The sequence below is a fragment of the Sardina pilchardus genome, chromosome 5 (assembly GCF_963854185.1).
Source record: "Sardina pilchardus chromosome 5, fSarPil1.1, whole genome shotgun sequence".
NCBI classification, from domain to species: domain Eukaryota; kingdom Metazoa; phylum Chordata; class Actinopteri; order Clupeiformes; family Clupeidae; genus Sardina; species Sardina pilchardus.
Window position 1 is genome coordinate 8,459,734 of NC_084998.1, and position 21,945 is coordinate 8,481,678.

General features: G+C 48.4%; 1 protein-coding gene across 2 annotated transcripts in view; it reads right to left on the reverse strand.

The window, feature by feature from the left end:
• The window catches only part of zzef1 (zinc finger, ZZ-type with EF hand domain 1), a 47,383-nt gene that overhangs the window by 20,224 nt on the left and 5,214 nt on the right, over positions 1-21,945 (reverse strand). For both annotated transcript variants that reach the window (XM_062536259.1, XM_062536258.1), the window contains exons 11-40: positions 21,526-21,671; positions 21,122-21,227; positions 19,715-19,933; positions 18,908-18,999; positions 18,512-18,681; positions 17,734-17,867; positions 17,555-17,625; positions 17,275-17,389; positions 16,300-16,459; positions 15,707-15,828; positions 14,702-14,824; positions 14,137-14,306; positions 13,826-13,907; positions 13,425-13,626; positions 12,595-12,719; positions 12,257-12,491; positions 11,679-11,758; positions 11,205-11,292; positions 10,226-10,790; positions 9,209-9,373; positions 8,616-8,735; positions 8,163-8,324; positions 6,949-7,078; positions 5,847-5,985; positions 4,672-4,837; positions 3,876-4,138; positions 3,266-3,435; positions 1,811-1,970; positions 1,329-1,501; positions 377-678 (exon numbers count right to left, since the gene is read on the reverse strand). In XM_062536259.1, the coding sequence (XP_062392243.1) occupies positions 377-678; positions 1,329-1,501; positions 1,811-1,970; positions 3,266-3,435; positions 3,876-4,138; positions 4,672-4,837; positions 5,847-5,985; positions 6,949-7,078; positions 8,163-8,324; positions 8,616-8,735; positions 9,209-9,373; positions 10,226-10,790; positions 11,205-11,292; positions 11,679-11,758; positions 12,257-12,491; positions 12,595-12,719; positions 13,425-13,626; positions 13,826-13,907; positions 14,137-14,306; positions 14,702-14,824; positions 15,707-15,828; positions 16,300-16,459; positions 17,275-17,389; positions 17,555-17,625; positions 17,734-17,867; positions 18,512-18,681; positions 18,908-18,999; positions 19,715-19,933; positions 21,122-21,227; positions 21,526-21,671 (4,955 nt within the window). The remainder of the gene's footprint in view (positions 1-376; positions 679-1,328; positions 1,502-1,810; positions 1,971-3,265; positions 3,436-3,875; positions 4,139-4,671; positions 4,838-5,846; positions 5,986-6,948; positions 7,079-8,162; positions 8,325-8,615; positions 8,736-9,208; positions 9,374-10,225; positions 10,791-11,204; positions 11,293-11,678; positions 11,759-12,256; positions 12,492-12,594; positions 12,720-13,424; positions 13,627-13,825; positions 13,908-14,136; positions 14,307-14,701; positions 14,825-15,706; positions 15,829-16,299; positions 16,460-17,274; positions 17,390-17,554; positions 17,626-17,733; positions 17,868-18,511; positions 18,682-18,907; positions 19,000-19,714; positions 19,934-21,121; positions 21,228-21,525; positions 21,672-21,945) is intronic.

The window sequence follows — 21,945 nt, forward strand, 5'->3', positions numbered from 1 at the left end:
TATGTCACAAGTCCACGAATTAGGTCTTGACACTTATCTTGTACAAATTGTGTGTGTGTCGGTGTTAGTGTATAGTATATGTGTACATGTGTGTTGGTGTTAGTGTATAGTATATGTGTACATGTGTGTTGGTGTTAGTGTATAAGCGTACATGTGTATCTGTGTTCTTGTATATGTATACATGTGTGTCTGTGTTTGTGCATATGTGTACCGTACATGTGTGTCTGTGCTAGTGTATATGTGTCTTTGTTTGTGTATATGTGTACAAGTGTGTCTTTGTTAGTGTATATGTGTACATGTGTGTCTTTGTTAGTGTATATGTGTACGTGTGTGTGTGCGTGTGTGTGTGTGTGTGGGTGTGTGTTCCCAGTCTCACCTGTCCAGGCACACGGCGCCCAGGCTGAAGAGCAGCTGCGTGGTCTTCCACCCGGGCGTGTTCACGACGCCGCCCGCCCCGGCCCCCGCCGCCCCGTCGGCCAGGCTGAGCAGCTCGTACTTGTCGGCCAGGGCCTCGGTGACGGCGGCGTCGGTCTCCTGGGGCGCGATGCGCAGCAGCAGCTGGCCCAGCAGGCCCAGCGTCAGGTGGTAGGTCTCGTTCAGGCAGCCGGCGTTGGAGATGACGCCGCGGAAGAGCAGCGGCAGGATGGCACTCAGGCTGCTCAGGGACACGCTGCTGCCCTGGAGGGGGGGAGGAGGAAGAGGAGGAGGAGGAGGAAGAGGAGAGGAGGAGAGGAGATGAAGAGAGGAAGAGAAGAGCAAGAGGAGGAAGATGAAGAGAAAGAAGAGGAAGAGGAAGGGGAGGAGGAAGAGGAGGAAGAGGAGGAGGATGAGGGGAGGAGGAGGGGAAGAAAGAGGAGGAGACAGACAAAGAGAGTGAAGAGTAAATTGAAGACGACGAAGAGGAGGAAGAGGCAGAAGGAGAGAAGAAGAGAAGAGGGAGAGGAAGATGTTTTATTCTTCAGTGAAACATTGTTCTACATATTCCAAAGAAACCAAAACCAGTACAACTTTAAACTTCTCACACGTGTCTGTGAGCATCTCTACACCAGCTCTAACCCTTAACTGACCCAGGCCAGTGTGTTGGCTGTGCTGCGTGTTGACCTGGGGGCCTACTGTACCTGTTTGGCTGGGGGCAGCATGGGGGCCTACTGTACTCTACCTGTTTGGCTGGGGGCAGCATGGGGGCCTACTGTACTCTACTCTACCTGTTTGGCTGGGGGCAGCATGGCGGCCTACTGTACTCTACCTGTTTGGCTGGGGGCAGCATGGCGGCCTACTGTACTCTACCTGTTTGGCTGGGGGCAGCATGGCGGCCTACTGTACTCTACCTGTTTGGCTGGGGGCAGCATGGCGGCTAGCAGGCCCAGGATCCTCTCTCTGGAGCACTCGGCAAACACGTGCTCCTGCAGGGGCAGGCGCGCTGTCTTCTCCCCCTGCACCTTGTCCCCCTCCACCGTCTCCGTGGTCGGAGAGGTCACCGTGTCCCCCTCGGACTCTGGGGCTGTGGGGGGAGGACGACATCCGGGGAAAAATGGACACTCGGTCACGTCCACATAATAAACAAACACGGCTGATGTATGGCAAGCCGTGTGGCCTTCTGTTGATCCCTATGGTTAATTTTCTAGAACTTGTTCTATTTTGTTCATTAACATTTGGACAAAAGCATCTCCCAAATCTAATAGCCATAACCATAACCATAACCATAACCTTTTCATCATTGTTGAACTATGATCTACAAGCATCGCACAAGAGTTTTTTACAGGCCCATATCTGATGCTGTTAGTTGTTGTGCGTGGCGTTCGACTCTCACCTCTGACCCCCGGGGACAGTGTGCCTTCACTGGACACGGACGGAGTCTGGCTCAGGCTGGACGACTCCAGGGTGTCCTGGGAGACCAGCTTCATCTTAGGCCGCACGCCCTCGGCTTTGGAGGGTAGAGGCACCTCAGCCTCCTGCTCCTGGCTTTTCCTCTGCACATGAGCAGTGAAGAACATATAAATGGAGGGTTGTATATATATGGTGTTGTTGTTTTATAATTTGTAAAGCACTTTAGGTCAACCCTGTTGCGTTAAATTAGCCTGACTCTCGCCAGACCCTTGTAGTTCCGCCATGCTCCACCAGAGGCGTTTCGCTGAGCTCCACACAAGGGTCTGGACTCGAGGGCAATCCAAACTCCTTCCAGGGAGCAAAAAATGATGAACCAATCAGGAGCGCCGAAGTGAGTGTTTGATTCAAACAACAATGGCGGCACGCAGCGAGGAGTCTTGTGCTGACATTGATTTCAACCGTTTTGTCGAATCTATCGAGTATTCATTCTTTAAAAGATTAACAGAGAATGGTTTTGAAGAAATGTATTGGTGGCAAGGATGTTTTTACTCTTCTTCCGATCGGGTTTGGCAAGAGCTTGAAGAAGCCTAGCACGTCATTCAAGATAACAGGCAAGTGGTTTATCAAATCACATGCAAGGATGTTTTACAAGGACCCGCCTTCATAAATACATCTCCTATCGAGAAGTCCCAGATCCTTGTGTGAAGCAGACAGCGAACTACAGGATCTGCCGAGAGTCAGGTTAGCGTTAAATGGGCTTTAACAAAAAACAATTTGATTGGCTGATGTAAATAACATTGTGATATAATCTTTTCTCCCTCATTCCCATGCTCTGACAAAAGACCTGTCGTGTATGACATGTGGTCACTGGTACATTTATTTGATTTCCTTTTGACACATTTGATTCAACCTTTTGATATGCTTGTTCAAACACAGGCAGGACCGGACCGGGGCACTGCTGGCCTTACCGGTTCTACAACCCATGAGAGCGCAGATAAGCACTAAACATGAAGTGACGTCTAACGCCCCCTAATGTCTAAACGGTGCAATTAGATTTCTGTGTTTGGGAACAGAAGTATGTGCTCAGAAAGTCAGACCACCTGCTGAAGACAATGGTTGCCTCTCATTTGGTGTTTTATACACCCTCCCTTCCTTCCTTGATCCTCGTCCTCACTGATCTAGATAGAGAATGATGGGGCGGCAGCAATGGGATAGTCTATCCAGTGTTAGTTATAGATCAGTGGGAACGCCCCACAAGGATCGAGGAGAGTATTTGAGAGCCACCCACTGTCATCTGTATTTAGAGTAGGTTTAGTGATGTACATATGTACCTTGTCCACCATAAGGACAAAGGATGAGGATTGTTCTACATTAAAATGCAACCTCAGTGCACCCTCTGCATGCTGATTGATAGTATGACTATGGTGCAGTTCCTCACCCTGTCTTTGGGGGGCGGCGGCGAGCAGACGGCAGCGTTGCTGGCGGGGAGGGAGGACGTGTCGGTGGTGCTGACCTCCTGGGACGACTCTGGGCTGCAGGGCTCCAGCTCACTCTCCGTCGCCGACTCGGCCGACGACAGCATGGAGATCAGAGCAGACGCCTTCAGACCTGCACACGGGAGCACACACACACACACACATGCGCGCGCGAACACATACACACACACACAGACACACAGACACACACACACAGAGAGACAGGGATGAAATCGTACATCCACTCCAACACACCTCTGTGCCCCATTACAAGTATAAATATCTGAGAATTGGCAAAGGGAATATGCCATCTTTTTTAAATTTCTCAACGGATGTACATTAAACAATAACCACAACAAAAGACATAAATAATGATATTTTAAGAAGGCTTAATTTCCAGGCCTTGTAAAATAAAGTGCTAACCCTGACTGCAAAACTAGCCCTTTGATCTAATCAAATCCCTTCAGTGCTCTTAAGTGTCTAACTTAACTAACAGTCCAAACCATAAACACAGACTGTGTGCTCCTCTCAACAAAGATGGCACGGCCAGGCCTGGCATGGCATGGCACCCACCTTTGCCCGTCTGGCCCTTGAGCAGGCACTCGGTGATGAGCTCGGAGCAGCGGGCGTGCAGCCCGGCGGCCTGCTCCAGCGCGGGCGCCCCCGGGCCCTGGCCCTCGGCCGGCAGCCGGCCGGTCAGCTCGGAGGTGAAGAGCGCCAGCGCGGCGAACAGCAGCCACGAGTAGTTGTGGATGTACGGCTGGATGAGCCGGTGGCGGTCACTGATGCGGATGGTCACCATCGGGTAGACCGTGATGCGGTGGGTGGGGAGGTGACTGAGAGGGGTCCGGGGAAGAGAGAGAGAGAGAGAGAGAGAGAGATAGATAGATAGATAGATAGATAGATAGATAGATAGAGAGAGAGAGAGAGAGAGAGAGAGAGAGAGAGAGAGAGAGAGAGAGCGCGAGAGAGAGAGAGAGAGAGAGAGGGAGGGAGAGGGAGGGAGAGAGAGAGGGAGCAAAAGAGATTGAGAGAGAGAGGGAGCAAGAGAGAGTGAAAGAAGAGAAAGGGAGAGGAGAGAGAGACAGATGGAGAAAGAAAGTGAGAGGAAGAGAGAGATTAATTAAGATTGAAATGGGACTTCAAAATAACAGCTCCTGTGGTTCTGGTAATTACTGAGGCATTGTAAACAACACCTACAAGCACAGCAGTAAAGCTGAAAATTGTTTTGGAGAGCAGCATGGGCCATTCCATTTGCGGAATGTCTATTGAAGTGCAAAGTTCAAGATTTATCTTTTGTCAAATTGGATTCTTGTGACCGCGCCAGCTGAACACACCCCTGGTGACGACGACCCGATCCAGTAATTACCTGTCTGGGTACTTCTTGGCGTTGTAGCAGCCGAAGCACAGGTCAAAGTCCTCACACACGTTGCAGTTGATGCGGCTGCCCACGATCAGGCCTTGGCAGTGGTCACAGGCGTACTCCATGTTGACCATTTCGTGGTCATCCTCGTGACCCTCCGGCTTGGCACCACCTGTGGATCAAACACAGTGATTACCGTCACCTGTGCTTCAGACGGGACCGTGCACAAGGTTCTAAGTGCAACCTGCCACTGACTGTCGTCTACACAGATGTTGGTTCTGTTACTACTACTACATTTACAATACTACTTTATTATCGCTTGTTATAAAACATTATGACCACAACATGCTGTTCTGCAGTTTGCAGTCCACTACATGCAACTAAAAGAGCTCCAAACCTGCCGTGGCACGGACTCCATAAAGCCCAATTCACACCAAAGATTCCCGATGCGACGAGACTGAGTTGCAGCGGTGTGAATTAGAAGTTGCACGTAGTTGCAAGCCGTCGCAAGCTGTCGCAGAGCATTAAACACCTGTGAGTCGCAGTCGCAAAGTTTTAGAACATCGCGGCTCGGCTCGTCTCGTCTCGTCGGGAATCTTTGGTCTGAACCCTACTTAAGACCTGTGAGGGTGCCCTGTGACCTCTGACAGCACACACTCATGTGTGAGGCTATGATGCTTGGGCTCATCACCACATGATATTAGAGCACCGAATACTGAGAATCCAGAAGAAGCTTGTGTTTTCTAGATACCGTGTACTGTATATAATGCTATATAATACAGTATAGCATAAAACTTCTGGTCAATCGTGATAGTGTTGTCTTCGAGGCCTCAGGGAGACACTCCGTCTCTCTATACAAATTCCAAACTAACTCGGACTCGTTAGGACTCGTCTCTACTTCACCTGTTTGTGTCTGGCATTGGAGAATGCTGATAAATAGGTGAAACAGAGAGGAGTCCAGTTCTATGAGGATTGTGTATGCAACCTCATTGGCCTTTGGGTAGTTAGTTTGGAATCTGTGTCATTTAGGTTTTGCGAAGAACAAGTTCCATTGTTTCATTTAGGCTTTGCACCACACACAAAGACTGGGGCGGCGCATCCTCTGAAACAGACTCTTGTCCAGACTGGGCCGTAATGTGGTGTAATGTGTGAGGTGCATCTGCTGCGGTGCAGGGACTCACTGAGGAAGCAGGTCTTGCACAGGTCCATGTCCGTGCACTGGAGGCAGCGGTAGCGGTGCCACGGAGCGATCCTCTCGCAGCCGTCGCACGAGATCTCCACGTTCAGCAGGTCGCAGTAGCGCGCTATGAACATGTGCATCTGAGGAAACACACACACACACACACACACACATACACACACACACACATACACACACACGCACACACATGCAGACATGCAGACACGGACACACAGTGAGATGCCTGCTGATATCTATTCTTTCTAGGGCACATTTAATCTGTTTGATGCTGGCAGCTGAATGGATATGCGAGTTTGAATTTGGAATGGCATGAAAGTTGAAAAGGCTCCCATCATGAAAGCCTTTTTTTTTCATAAAATGTCATCATGTTGTATAACATGGAACTTCACGTAATCCTCCTTTTCAATGCACACAGGTATCACAGGTATTGTTGACATAAGAGCTGATCAAATGTTTGCACAGAAACGGACGACCGAAGCTCACGAGGCAAGATAAAAGGCAGGTCCTGGTTCAGGATGATCTCACACACGGGTACAAAATAGAGTGGGTGTTGTAATTGCTGATAAATAATTGATGGATAAACAACCCAGAGATCACCGTGACAATACAGGGCAGTAGGCCACATCTGTAATCAATATTTGGGATCACTTGAGAGCCAGTGTGCAGCTGACACTTGTACACACAGCCCACGCTATACTGAACAATATAGGACTTACTGTACACACGAGAGGGCCAGATGTCATGTTAACAAGACACTTCGATGTACAGAACATAAAACTGTGTATATGTTCCAAAGTTGACAGTGTTTGCCTCGAGTTGCTATTCCGGGTGCTAGGACGCCAGAGATCTTTATCTGACTGACCATAACATTCCGCTTCTTGTAAAGACACGGCTAAAAAGACTTTTACCACCGCAGCTAAAACAGAGAGTCTATTTTTACCAACTCTTTGTAGCATGTGCTTCTCAGCTCATCAACAAAGAGCACAAAGTCAGTTAGAGAGGAGGGTCTGTGTGAACGGACGCTTATGCAACTTCAGAGGAACGGAACGGAACGGCGCGGCAGACGGTCTCGAGGGCGTTACCTTTCTTCTGCTCTCCAGCGTCCCCTGCATCACCTTGTCGTACCACTTCTCCAGCATGCCGTCCATGCACTCGTCCATCCACTCCATGTTCCTCTCGTAGTCCGCGATCTCATCCTCCTCCGTCCACTGACTGTGACCACACACACACACAAAATATATACAACATAAAACACTGAAGAAAAAGTGCCCTTAGTTGAGGCAGAGCTGGTATAGAGGGACGTTCACAACAGGAGCAATAACTATATCGGCAAAAAAGTATCGCTCTCACTAATACAGTATCAATGGCAATGTCCACACTTAAACTATAACGGCATGAAGAACGACATGGTTGGGGATCACTTTCAGAGAAATTCTGAGAATGACAGAGAGCAGAAAGTCAATCAGAATCCATAACATTTTAGACATCACATTCATCAACACACGGAAAAACGTTCCTTATCGCTAGTCAGTGTGAACACTTCTGTTGCTATAGTTATCATTATAGTTATGGTTCCAGGGGTGAACGGCCCTTTACTGGGTGCAATGAGTGTGGTTGTATTGCGTATAGAGTGTGTGGTGGTAGTGGGTGTGTAGAGTGTGTGGTGGTACTGCGTGTGTAGAGTGTGTGGTGGTACTGCATGTAGAGTCTGTGTTGGTATTGCGTGTACTGTAGAGTGTATGGTGGTACTGCCTGTACTGCGTGTAGAGTGTGTGGTGGTACTGCGTGTGTAGAGTGTGTGGTGGTACTGCATGTAGAGTCTGTGTTGGTATTGCGTGTACTGTAGAGTGTGTGGTGGTACTGCGTTTAGTGTGTGTGGTGGTACTGCGTGTAGAGTGTGTGGTGGTACTGCGTGTAGAGTGTGTGGTGGTACTGCGTGTAGAGTGTGTGGTGGTACTGCGTTTAGTGTGTGTGGTGGTACTGCGTGTAGAGTGTGTGGTGGTACTGCGTGTAGTGTGTGTGGTGGTACTGCGTTTAGTGTGCGTGGTGGTACTGCGTGTAGAGTGTGTGGTGGTACTGCGTGTAGAGTCTGTGTTGGCATTGCGTCTAGAGTGTGTGGCGGTACTGCGTGTAGAGTCTGTGTTGGTACTGCGTGTAGTGTGTGTGTTGGTATTGTGTGTAGAGTGTGTGGCGGTACTGCGTGTAGAGTGTGTGTGTGGTGGTACTGCGTGTAGAGTCTGTGATGGTACTGCGTGTGTAGAGCGTGTGGTGGTACTGGGCTGCATTCTATAGCTACCTGATGGCGATGTCATGCACGCTGATGTTCTCCTGGGACATGGTGAGCAGCAGCTCGGGCAGCTTGATGTCCAGGAAGAGGGACAGGTCCTCCACCTCCCAGCTCATGTCCAGCAGGTGGAGCAAGCAGGTCTGCACACACGACAGGGCGGGCAGCAGGACCCTGGGGACAAGGACGGGAGGGGGGAAGAGAGGGTCAGGACTACAGCACTGCTCAGGTTTAAAAACAGAACATCAAAAAAGAAAGAACTTTTAAACTAATTTCTTAAAACCAAAAAATATTTTACAACTAGAACTGCTCAGTGTTGTTCATACAGTAGTTTTGTATTTGATAGAAACATGCACTTAAATTATCAACTGCGTGTTCCTTTTTGCAGTTACAAAAAGGTAGTGGTGGGATGTGGGATGTGTGTGTGTGTGAGTGTGTGTGTGTGCAGAGGGACGGAGGCGTTACTTTGCGTTGAGGCCGCTGAAGCTCTGGACGGCCTCCACGAGCATGAGGACCAGCCGGTGGTAGGAGCGCCGCACCTGCTCCCGCAGCTCCTGCCCACAGCCCGACAGCTGGGAGAAATAACTACACACACACACACACACACACACACACACACGCACACAGACACACACACACAGGGTTATAAGTTGAGCTGGCAACACACAGATGCACTGCACCAAAATTGAAGAACATTGATTACCCATTACGAAGTACAACAGCTGCCAATTAATGCAGCTAAGGAGACTTTGAGACCCCTGATACCCCCCCCCTCCACACACACACACACACACACACAAACATACACACACACACACACACACACAGTCTCCTGCACATGGCTTAAATTTAGTCCTTCACAAAAACTTTTCTTCAATGGGGATTTGTTTGTTTTCTCTTAGTCTAGGACTAGGCTTGTACCCCTGTACGGAAGACCAGCCCATGATGATTGAATGTGTCCAGCGTGGAGCAGAAGCCCCGTGCGGTGTGGTGTGGTGTGGTGCGGTGCGGTGCGGTGCGGTGCGGTGCGGTGCGGTGCGGTGCGGTGCGGTCCCTACCTGGAGAAGTCCTTCTGGCAGGCCAGCAGCTCCTGCAGGAAGAGGATGCAGGGGGCCTGGAAGAGGTGTGGCTTGCCCATGGAGCGCAGACACCACTGCACCGTCTCCAGCACCTTGCACACACTCTGGGCCTGCGCCTTCTTCAGAGACAGCGTCTGCAGGACACTGCGGGAGGCAGAGCAACCACATTATATACACATTACACACACACACACACACACACATTATATACAAACACACACACACACACAAACACACACACACACACACACACACCAACATCTGATCACAACACGGGGAACGCGACAGGTGGCTCCAGAGGTAGAGGAGGAGTTGCCGATTTGAGCCTGACGACTCCTGGCCCTGTCGAGGTGACCCTGAGCAAGATATTCAACCCCAAACTGCTCCCCATATGCAGGTTGTCGCCTTGTATGGCAGCCTCTGCCATCAGTGTGTGTGTGTATGTTTGTGTATGAGAGAGATAATCAGTGAATGTAAGGCACGCCACTGTAAAGTGCTTGGAGTGCTCAGAGGATTAGAAAAACGCTACCGGTATATTATTGCATTTACCATTTACAAAATCGTTCAAGCTGGTTCCAAACATTTGAAAGACTATCACCATTTATAGCTCATTTAAATCCCCATGCCATACTGTATGTATTAGTATGTGGTCATATTGGCATTCTACTTGATTCAGCAGGACAGTGCTTGTTTTTGTGTTTGAAATAAGGAACAAGTTAATGAGGGATCACATAATAAGGGGCACTCTTCTGTTCATACAGCAATTTCCTGTATATTAGCCGCCCTGTGTATAAGCCGCAGGACAGTATATAGAGAGACGCTTTCCTGAACACACTTTTGTCCTCTGCCTTCCTGTGCATACTGTGATCTCCAGTACATGAAGTCGGCACACTTTAATTTTCGCTAATTTAGCTGCGGTTAATAGAAATAGTTAATAGAAATTGCGGTAAGTATTCGTGTGTGAGTGTGTGCTGTGCTGTGCTGCCCAGTGCCTACCTGGCCACGCTGATGGCCTGGTCCTTGGTGAAGTTGAGGATGTCCTTGAGGATGGGGAAGCGCTCCTTGACGGAGGGGGCCATGCGGGGCTCCTCCATGGAGCGGAAGGAGAGCAGGCGGAGGCGCTCGCGGCTGAAGAGCGAACGGCGCTGCAGGGCCACGGGCGAGACCGGCTCTGTGGGGGCCGCGGTGCCGCTGGTGCTGCTAACGCTAACGCTGCTGCTGCTGCTGGACGCTCCGGGGTCCGACGCCGACGACACCTGAGAGTGGACCCGGCTCGGGGGGTGAGACGCAGACGCCGACGATGATGGTGGGGGGGGGGGGTTGGCGGCGGTGGTGACGGGGGTGGGGGGGTCGGCGGTGGCCGCCTCGGCCTTGGGGGGCTGGGTCGAGGAGGGGCTCACGCTGGCCTGGAAGTCGGCCTCGGATATGGAGACGGAGCGGAGGAGAGGGTTAGCGCCGGCGCCCCCCTCTGGTTTGGAGGACTCGGAGAGAGACAGCTGAGAGAGCACTCCCCTGGGAGCAAACCTGAAGAGCAGCAGGCTCTTCTCAATGCACACCTCCGCTGCAAGACAGAACAAGGCAAACAGGGGAACATGAACAGGTGAGTGACGAGTGAGTTAACCATTTCTCCGTGTGTCATATAGTTACAGTACATTTTTAGGGCATTTGAGGTATTTAGCACATCAAATGTTGGGAGACAAAAAGCCTGTACACACAGAGTCCGACTTTTCGCACAAAATATTAGCAAGAAATTATGCAGGCTATTACACATATGTATTCTAATGCTTTAAGTAAGTTCTGTAATTCTAAGTCTGTACACACCAAGGACGAAGTTCGTTGCTATGAAAAAAACTTTCGGAACAGTCTCTTTTGATGCAAATTTTCAAATGCGAAAAATCGGACTTGTGTGTACGGGCCTTAGCTCCTTGTGATCTCCTGTAAGTGGACAACAGTGAGACACTAGACTGGGGCTCACCTAATGAGTCCATGCTGACCTCCCCCGGCTCCTTGTCATTCTCCACCACGTTCATCTTCTTGACCAGGTAGCGCTGCTTCATCTCCAGCTGGCAGAGGACAGGAGAGGAGGGTTACTACCTACATGTTACTACACACAACACGCTCTTCACTCTGACAACAACCAACATATCATGGCGAAAAACGTGTAACAGCATCTATTTATGCAATTTCTATCCATTTCTGAGCTGGACAGCAAATGCTACAATGCGTTTAAATGTTTTCAAAATGTTTTACTTGTAAATGACAGTTTGCCAGACAAATTAACATATAGGCAACATTATTAGAAATCATCAACATAGTAAAGGCAACATTAGACTATCATCCAAATATTCCTTTTATGGAATAAAACTTCAACTGTTTTGAAGAAGAATGACACTGCATCTCTTCTACATTTAGTTGTGTGATAAAACGCATTATTGGGTGACTAACATACCATCCATGTGCGGATACCATCTGCCAGCTTGTAAACCTGCACCAGATCTTCGGGGAGACTTACTTGGCCACCCTTGGACACTGCACAGAGGACAGAGCACACACACACAGAGAGAAAAACATTACAGCCAGTCAGACCCTTCACTAATCAGTCCCACTATCACTAGTAAGATAGCTCAATGCTCTCGTTCAGAGTTACTGGTGTGGAGAAGATAAGTGCCATATTTGCATGAGGCTTCCTCAGACTCTCTAGGACCATGAAGACATTAAGCTGCTGCCATCTGCTTCTTTGTGTGTTATGCTTTCATCCATTTAACTTTCTCGTGTAGAGACACATTTGCGGGAAATGGACGGTGGATCTAAACTCGCTTCCGCGATATCGGCAGGCCTGCAATTTCATCTGGCCATCTAGACAGCTATTGTCTGGAGCTCCTGGGCTCAAATTACAGGAGAGACCTTAAGGAAACCTCATGCAGAAAATGGCTGCTTTTATCTGTGGCAGTAATGTCCACTAGACCTAGTTAGACCAACTCACTGTGCTCTTTTGCCATTTTAAAGAGATGCTGGGCGTTAACGTACCATAGAGTCTCAGGCTGTGATGGAGGGCTGGTGTGTGGTAGACCATGGCTGACCACACGGCGTTCACTGCCTGGTCCACCTTGGCGCCGCCGGCAATCTCGTTGCGGACGGCCTGCTTCTTGCAGGTCAGCATGAGGCCTCTCATCAACTCCACCCTGCTGTCGGGGGAGTCTGGAGACGGCTCCCACTTGGCAAAGGCCACCAGGAAGTCCACCAGGCCATCCTCCGTCTCCACCTGGACAAAAAGGACAAGGTCGAGGTCAGCCACAAGAACATGAAGGTCATCTCTTCTGGCCTCCATGAGGACATGATCGGGGTCCACCGCTGGGGACAGTTACCTTTGACCGGTCCTGACTTGCTGTCCCGGAGTTGCTCAGTCCGTGCCTGAAGATGGACTTCCACAGGGTGGACAAGAGGACGTGACTCATCTTCCCCGCGGGCTGCTCCTTTCCGTCATGGGTGTCTGAAGACATGAGTCATGAAAGCAAAACGTTAAATTACTACATCGACCCTACCTACAGTATCTGTACAAAACCCTGGCTTTGTCCTGATCCTCCCAATGACCCTCTCAACATTTCAAATCTCTCCCTAAACATGTGAGGGCTGAAACCATTCACATTACTGTGACACTAGATTAACACTACCAGCCATTCCAACTGGATATGGAACAGGAATATGTCAAATCCATATATTAAGAAATCAAATAGAGGGCCAGTGGCCTGGTCCTTACCATGCACGTCCCACTCTTCCCTCCTCTACCTCCTCCTACCACATTTTGACCTCTACTTAGAAATGTCTGCACTCTTACCCTGTAGAAACAGTGTTCCTGTTTCCTAGCTACCGTAATTTACCGACTATTAGCAGTGGCTTATACATTGATTTTGCTACATTTCTTCAGCTATGAGGTTAACACAGGGGGGCTGTTAATATGGTGTTAATATGGTTTTGTTTCTTTTAATTTGCATAAAAAACACTGTCCTGCGGCTTATACACAATGCGGCTTGTATGCGGGAAATTACTGTAAGGTCTCCTCTGCACTTTAGCTTGAATGCTAATTCCCTTTCCTCTACGTTGCTTTGGATAAACGTGTGCGATAAACGTGTCTGTCTCGTCGTACAATGACAATAAAGCATCTATCTGAAGGTAAATGTAAACGTGTGGTGCTGACCCAGAGGCGTTTTGAGGGCCATGGTGCGAGACGCCAAGTGGCCCATGAGTCTGGACACCAGCAGCTGCAGGTCAGAGATCCAGGAGACGGTGACGTCGGGCAGGCCGTAGGAGGTCACGGTGAACTTGTAGCCCCACTCGTTGTTGCTGCTGTCCGAGTGGAAGAGGAACTGCAGCTGAGGGCCTCCTTTGAACGTCACTTTCTGCAGAGAGCAAGTGAGGCAAGAGGCCAAGAGTACAAGGTTCAGAACTCCAACAGAGATAGTTAAGTTCCAGATTCGGTTCCTTTGGTTTTCTTTACATTTAGCATAACAGTCCAATGTCCCAAACGCCCACATAGACACACAGGCTAAGTAGAACTCCTCCAAAGAATGTATATTATGACGTTTCATCCACAATTACCTTTGGCCATTTCTCTGTGCCAACCTTCATGTCGTATCGAACCTTCCCACCTCTTGCGTCAGTGAACTCCAGGTAATCGTACCTGCCAAAAGAAGAATGGAACACCACTTAAAAGTCACCTCTGTCACAGTTTTGGGAAATGGAGGAAATTAAAAAGGGCCAGGTTAAGAAGCTCTTAAGTGCTAAGAACTTCTTAGGAACGCTCCTAAGAAGTTCTTAGCACTTAAGAGCTTCTTAACGAATCTAGGAAACCCGGCCAAGGTCATTATTGGAGAGATTGCTTCTCGCGAGACAGAAACACGGCCAGCTACCTCTTCTCTGTTTCACAGCGGTCATCGAACTCCACCTCGAAGGAAGTGGCCCCGGGGCAGACGAACACGGTGGTCTCGTGCTGGCTGTTCTCGTAGTTGTGCGGAGACTCCATGTCCCACGTCTTCAGCACCACGGGCTGCTGAGGCTGTTGACAGTTCTCCATGTCCGCCTGCGCCAACACACACACACGCACGGCCTCAGAAATCGAATGACGCCTGAACACGCATCCTCATGCGTGGGTGTTTACAAATGTTTACATACGTATACATACACGCAAACACATGTGCACGCACTCATCACACTCACACACACGCAAACACATGTGCACGCGCACACACACACACACACACGCACGCACACACATGCACACACACCAACAATGTAGAATGCTTCAAAAACATTGCGTTACCATATGGAGTAAGAAACACATGCACCTATAATATCCATGGACTGTGTAATTGTATCTAAAAAAAACAGGATCAGCTTAATATTTGACAGTCACTGCTTAATTGAAATGGCTGTGAAGTCTGATGCCAGGACAGTGGTGCCCAATGAGAGACTGACCGAGGAGAAGATGTCCCCAGTGTCGCAGGAGAGGCTGGACAGCAGCTCCACCACCGAGCAGAAACTATGCAGCAGCTCACAGTGAGGAATGTCCAGAGAGCACAGCTCCAGCAGGAAGATGATCTACACACACACACACACACACACACACACGCACAAAACAAAAACATATATCACACATGTTGACATGTGGAACTATGCCAGCCCTGAACAGAGCACAAACTGAAAGCTATCTAAATGGGCTCTGTGCACTAGCTCACTTGAAGTTGCCAAATCAGTTTCCTGTTTGTAGACATCGCTGTAAACAAGCACCTGAAGAGGAGTAATTCAATTCAACGAAATGTGTGCTCATCGGAAATACTTCCCTCCTTATTTTGTGCTGTCACTGCACGTCGGTTGGCATTTTGAGGGAAAAGGTGGAAGCTAAAATCGCTTTTATAACGACTCGAAGACTTAGAGCCGCCCACGGACATTGAGACTCAGGTACAGTACATTGTATTTCTTTTGTTTTGGTACAACTAAAGCACTCATCTTCAGGTGCTTGTTGACAGCCATGTCAACGAACAGGAAACTGGTTTGCCCACTTCAAGTAAGCTTGTGCATAGAGACCATTTACCGGCTAACTACTTTTTATGGAACAACTGCTAATTATCTACAACAGCCACAGCAAAAAAGGGCATTCTATTCTATATTTCTGTTGACCACTACCTGGCGATAATACCATGTGGTTCAGCATATGCTTAGCCACCATAAAAAAAGGAAGAGATCGATCTAAGCTGAAAGGCAGCTGAAAGGCAGTGAGAGCGTGAGTGCATGAGAGTGAGTGTGTGTGTGTATGTGTGTGTGTGTGTGTGTGTGTGTGTGTGTGCGTGTGTGAGTGAGAGCGTGAGTAAGTGAGAGTGTGTGTGTGTGAGAGCAAATGAGTGTGAGAGTGTGAGTAAGTGAGAGTGAGTGTGTGTGTGTGTGTGTGTGTGTGTGTGTGTGCATGAATGCATGCGTGTGTACCAGCTGCCTGGTGGCGATGGCCATGATGGAGCCGCTCAGCTTCTCCATGAGCTCCGTGGTGCTGTGACGCTGTAGCAGCGACGTGAGCATGGTGCGCGCCCCCGACAGGAACTGGTGCACGTCTACAGGAGGAGGAGCAGGAGGAGCAGGAGGAGCAGGAGGAGGAGGAGGAGGAGGAAGAGGAGGAGAAGGGTCAGGGTCAGGCAAACACACCAACACACTGGGTACAATGCTGGTGATGACATGACAGAAACAGTTTGAGAAACTATTATACTTAAGTCTTGTCCTAGACTAAAGCTTCTTTTTGTTGTAAATGTATATTTGTATTGATGTTTTCTTTTAAACTAAGACCAGGCTTAATCCATGGAAGGGAAAATTGACCCATTATGTCTAGGCTCTTTCAAAGCCTTCGACAGCACTGCATACATTTAAAGTACAGTAAAGTTTTAAAGGCAGGTCGGACACTAAATAACCTTGGAAATGGCCTTGCTTATGCCAGCTCCTAACAAAACAAATAGCAAGATAATAACACTGAATATATATTTCCCATATAATTGACCGTATCCATTCCAGAGGCTGACGAGCCGTCTTACATTCGGTGAGGATGGCCTTGGCCAGCTCGGAGGCCGTGGACGGCCCTGCTTTGAGCTGCAGGTAGCACCAGGAGAGCAGGTTCCCCTGCAGCGCCCAGTACAGCGACAGCAGAACCTTCCGGCTGGGCCCCCCGCTCGGCTCCACCATCACCGCCTCACACTGAGGGACAAAGCACACACACACACACACACACATAGACACACACAGACACACACACACACACACAGACACACACACACAGACACAGACATTAGATACCAGTGTGCTGTACAGCACTGCTATGCTCAAAGGGCAGGGGTACAGACTACAGAGGGGGCCCTATAGTTTGCATACTTTCACGCTGCATTCAGAGGGGAATGAATAATGCAAAGCATGGGAGAAGCTGACCAACTGAAAAGCCTGTGCTGTTTAAACTATTTAACTCTATTTGTAACCTGATTACACAGTGCAATGTTATCACCAAAGCTTTTGGTTCTACCTCAATTATTTTTAATCATTCACAAATAACTGATAAATGACTCTGCCGGGTTAATCATTTCATGGTTCAAAACATTTTAAAAACACAATGTATTTCACCTGACATTAAATGCTTACAAAGCTTGGCAACCAGCAGCTAACCAGCTAACTAAGAAAACAATGTTGTTGGGTACACAGTAACACACTCCAGCATAAGAGAATAGCAACAGTGAACTGTACTGCAGAACATCAAACGGATAACACTGCTCCAAAAATAACACCTTACAAAACATTTATCCTGAGCACATTAAAAATAGCAAGAGCTCTTCTTTTATTTAGACTGCACAAGTTGGACGGGAAATTATGATGAATATGAGTCATGAAAGGATAATGAAGCTCTTTTGGGCTGTCAGGACCTATGCATATTTCATGCTTCAAGAGAAATAAACAGGCATGTCGAGGGGCAGCTGAAACCACTAGGCCCCCCCGTCTCTGAAAAGGGAAACCCAGCGACCCACCTCTCGCATCGCCACACGGATGAGCGTGTCCATGACACTGAGGACGGGGCTGATGTTGAAGTCTGGGGGGGCATCTTTAGGGGGCAGCAGGAGCAGACCGCTGGGGTCTTTGTCACTGTAAAAGCATAGGACACACACGGACACGTTTAGGTGCTGAACATATCGGAGCGGTGAGTGGACAATGCGTGAACGTACGACATGGACACGTTAAGGCCCTGAACGAATGGGATTAGTGTGTGTGGACCAAGTGTGACTTGTAGTGCTGGAATGTGTGACTCACCTGAAGTAGTTGCACAGAGACTCAAAAGTCAGCTTCACCGACTCTAGCTGATCTTCCTCAGTGATGCTTGTCTATAAAGAAAAGAAGAAAAAGAACATGTTCAACATAAGCAATAAACCGGATAAATACAGTGAGGCCTTTAAAAGATGTAAAGTTTTCAAACTGATCCCTCAACTCACCATCAAGTCAAAAAGCTTGTCCCTCCGACTCTGTTTGTAAGGGAAGAAGATGACCGCTCCGTTCAGTATGGCCTTCACGGCTTCCCGTCTGAGCGTTTTGTCCACTGTTGCTTCACCCTCTGGACCATCCACCACTAAACACACAACACAAATCCTCTGCAATTACACAACATGTTGTCTACCAACATATTCAAAATATTACATCATACAAAATTCATTTCATAACACTGCTATCATACCCTAGCTAATGGCTATCCCCAGACCAAGCTCAATCTTTTGAGATTGAACATTAGTCTGGGGAGTCTGCGCTGCTGGTATTTCTACGGCACAAGAGGAGTGATCAATTGGCATAATTCAAATGACTCTGCACGCTTGGATAGTCCTTCAACCAATCAGGCCAACGATCCGGTTGTACCAGATGGATAAGCCAGTTTGTGATTGGTCCCGGGAAAAGTATGAGAGATAAATATGCAAGTTTCCCGCCTGAGCTACAGTGTGAAACCCAATCGCCAGCAGATCAGGCTGGGTTTACCCAGTCTACATCATAGCCCTGTCCAGTAGACAGAATAACAGCAGTAACAACCAATCAGAAACCAGGCCGTGTTAAATACTATGTTGTTTCTTACTTTGAAATAACAGCTTCAAACTCATTTTGGTTGTTTGTGGCATATTACAATCAGAATCAGCTTTATTGGCCAGGTTTGCGCCAACAAACAAGGAATCTGAGTCCGGTTACTAGGCATTCCAGAGGCAGGAGAGTGTGTGCTGGGGCTCCTACCCTGACACAGGTGACTGTAGAGCTCCCACACGGCCTCCGAGTGCTCTCGGTCCGTGCTGGCCGAGGCCTCCGTGGGGCTCCGGCACGCTGGGGGACTGGGTAGCACGGGGAAGCAGTTCTGCAGCAGCTGGAGAAGCAGCACCCTCGTCTTCACTGCCTCCTCTCCCTCGCTGGATAGGCACACACGCGAGTACGCACACACACACAGACCCACATGCATACACAGAAACACAACACACAACACAGACAGACACACACAAACATACACAGACACATAGGCGCACACACAGACACACATAGATATACAGTCAGCACTCAAGATACTGACAACATATTCAGAGAGACAGTTGGTGATTGGTAGCAACTGTGAATGTACTGTACATGTAGCCAACTCACATATTCCTGAGTTTGTTGTAGAAGTCCCAGAAGAGTTGCAGGTTTAAGCCACTGAAGTCCAGCAGGAACTTCTGCTTGTAAAGGGACACATCCTGCACCAAACCACATCAACAGCTTGATCACCACATCAACATCAGAAGGCACAAGACCGGCAGACAGATGAGCGTAACAGATTGGATCTAGATAAGCATTACTTTTGGTAAATATAAAACCGTAACGGTCATAATTAAATGCACTGACAAGTTCTGTGAAACTTAAAAAGGCCTCCGTACCTTCACCGTACCTTCAATGAAATGTAATAATAATACTAATAATGAAAATAATAATTATAATAATGCACTCTATTTATAAAATGCCTTTTCAAGACACCCAAGGTCACAAATGTACTGAATACATCAGAATACATCAATACATCATTGAAAGGATAGCATGGCAAGAACTAACATGTACATCATTGCTAAATAGGGAAAGTGATGCTACATTATCACTCAGTGAAGTTGTAAATGATGGTGATGGATGATACATGCAGCAGATGCCCCACTGTAAGTGAAAGTGATATCTAACAGGGAAGCATTCCATTCACAACGCGCATGCTGCAGCAGTTAATAATCACTATAATCAATGGAAGTAGCTACTGCACACCAGACGCGACAGTGGGGCGTAGTCGTACGTTCGGAAAAAATAGAGCAGTCTTCTTAAATGGATTTTACGCGTTGCGAATGGAACGCTTCCATTACGCGCCTGGTGTAGCTCCCCTGTAACTGTGGTAGGAGACACAACAGCAGCAGCAGCAGTAGTGTGTAGTACCATGTCTCTGGTGAGCTGCTGGATGAAGAAGAGGGTCTTCCTCAGGAGGGTGTGTCCAGTGGTGAGGCCACAGTCGGCCCCCTCGGGCTCGGGGCTCAGCTCCTCCAGGGGCTCCGTCTGGTCGGCCCCTGGACACAGGTAGCCGCTGAAGCTGACCTGCTGCACCCCCAGACGCTCGGCGGACTCCTGCCGCGCGCACAGGAACTTCACCATCAGGAACTGGACGGAGAGACGGAGAGAGTGTGAGCAGGCTTCATTACAAGGTGTCAAAAGGGGTTACTCAGTGTCCAGCAGCCAAATCAATGCCTGCCACAGACACACACAGACACACACAGACACACACAGACACACACACAGACACACACAGACACACACAGACACACACACACACAGACACACACACAGACACACACACAGACACACACAGACACACACAGACACACACAGACACACACAGACACACACCTGTAATTGCTCTTTAGAATTTGCTTGGGAAAAAGGGAGCTTAGCTACTTAATGAATCGGAGGAACTGTAACACAAATGACTGCAGCATCCACGCCACGTTTGTGGTCCATGGGGACGCAGCTTTCAAATCAGACCTGTGGTCATTTCTGACCCCACACTATCTCTAGCTTACTGTCCTGTCTGAATAGAGGCGAAGAGTCCAAAAAACATACCTAAAGATCAACAACAAATACCTTGACTTAAGAAATGAGTAAGACAATTAACTGATCCTCTCTGGCACGATAAGTAAACACAATAAGGTCAGACTTCTTTCTATGTACTTTTGCTCATTTAAGGGGTGACACACATTGTGCCAGGGTTGTGCAGTGTGGTCTGGGGGTCAATAGTTTACAGGTGGTGCTGTGGACATGTCAGGGTGGTGTTTTGTCTGGAAGTGAGGCATTGTGGGTGGACTATGTGTTTCATTGTTCTCATTCCTAACAGTCTATGTGTCACTGGGACAGAATGTGAAGGGGCTTTTCACACAATTTCAGAAACAGACAGGTACGAATGGTGACCATTGACAGTGAGAGAGGGAGAGAGAGGTAGACAGAGAGAGAGAGAGATGGGGAGAAAGAGAGACAGAGAGAGACACAGACAGACAGACAGACAGACAGAGATAGATAGGTAGACAGGGACAGAGAAACAGGGAGAAAAAGAAAGAGAGATAGACAGGGTGAGAGAGATGGTGAGAAAAAGAGACAGACAGAAAGAGAGAGAGAGAGAGATAGGTAGACAGGGACAGAGAAACAGGGAGAAAAAGAAAGAGAGATAGACAGGGTGAGAGAGATGGTGAGAAAAAGAGACAGACAGAAAGAGAGAGAGAGAGAAAGAGAGAGAGAGAGATGGGGAGGAGCGCGTGTGAGAGAGGAAGAGAGGGATAACAGTGAGTGTGTGCATACCTTTGACACCCGACACTGGCGCAGCTTGATCTCCACATCGTTCCAGTCCTCCTCCAGCTCGAAGCAGCCAATGGGATCGTCCTCCGTCTGGCCCACACTGCTAGTGCTACGCAGGACCAGAGGCATGCAGTGGTCAACACACACACACACACACACACACACACACACACACACACACAAACACACACACTGAAGGTTGAGTCATATTTACAGCCTGGCTGGCCAGAAATACACTTACTGTTACTGACACTACGGTACACACACACACCACAACTGCACATGTCATATGTCAAACGAATACAACTTCACAACACGTGGATAAACATATACATTTGCACAAACACATAAAAGTCTGAATAAGGCTTAGACATAATAAACAAGCAAAATGGCAGTGTGTTACCTACCCGTTCTGAACAAAATCTTTATAGTCCTTATGGTCCCACACGTCAAACTTTTTGAAGCGTTTAAAATGTTTGTCTGCATTAAAAGCGTCCGGATCGTTGTAGGCAAACACAAGGCCACACTTGGCACCTATTGCTCCTTTGCGCACCTACAACGATAGCGGGGTGACAAAAACAAAAACAGCAACTTTTCAGTGTTTCCAAACAAGCCATTTTGAAAACTACGAAAGCTTTTGCTTCCAAAGGGCGCCTACTGTACAACAATGACGTAATTCTAAAGGTGAAACCAACAAAGGTTAACACGGCACTTCTCCATTATGCCTTATCTGCCATGCATTGTGTTCATTTACTTTTATCCGTTATAACAAGAACTCCCTGCTAGCGTCATTCTAAGCTCAGAGAAACATAGAAGAGGGCAAAAAG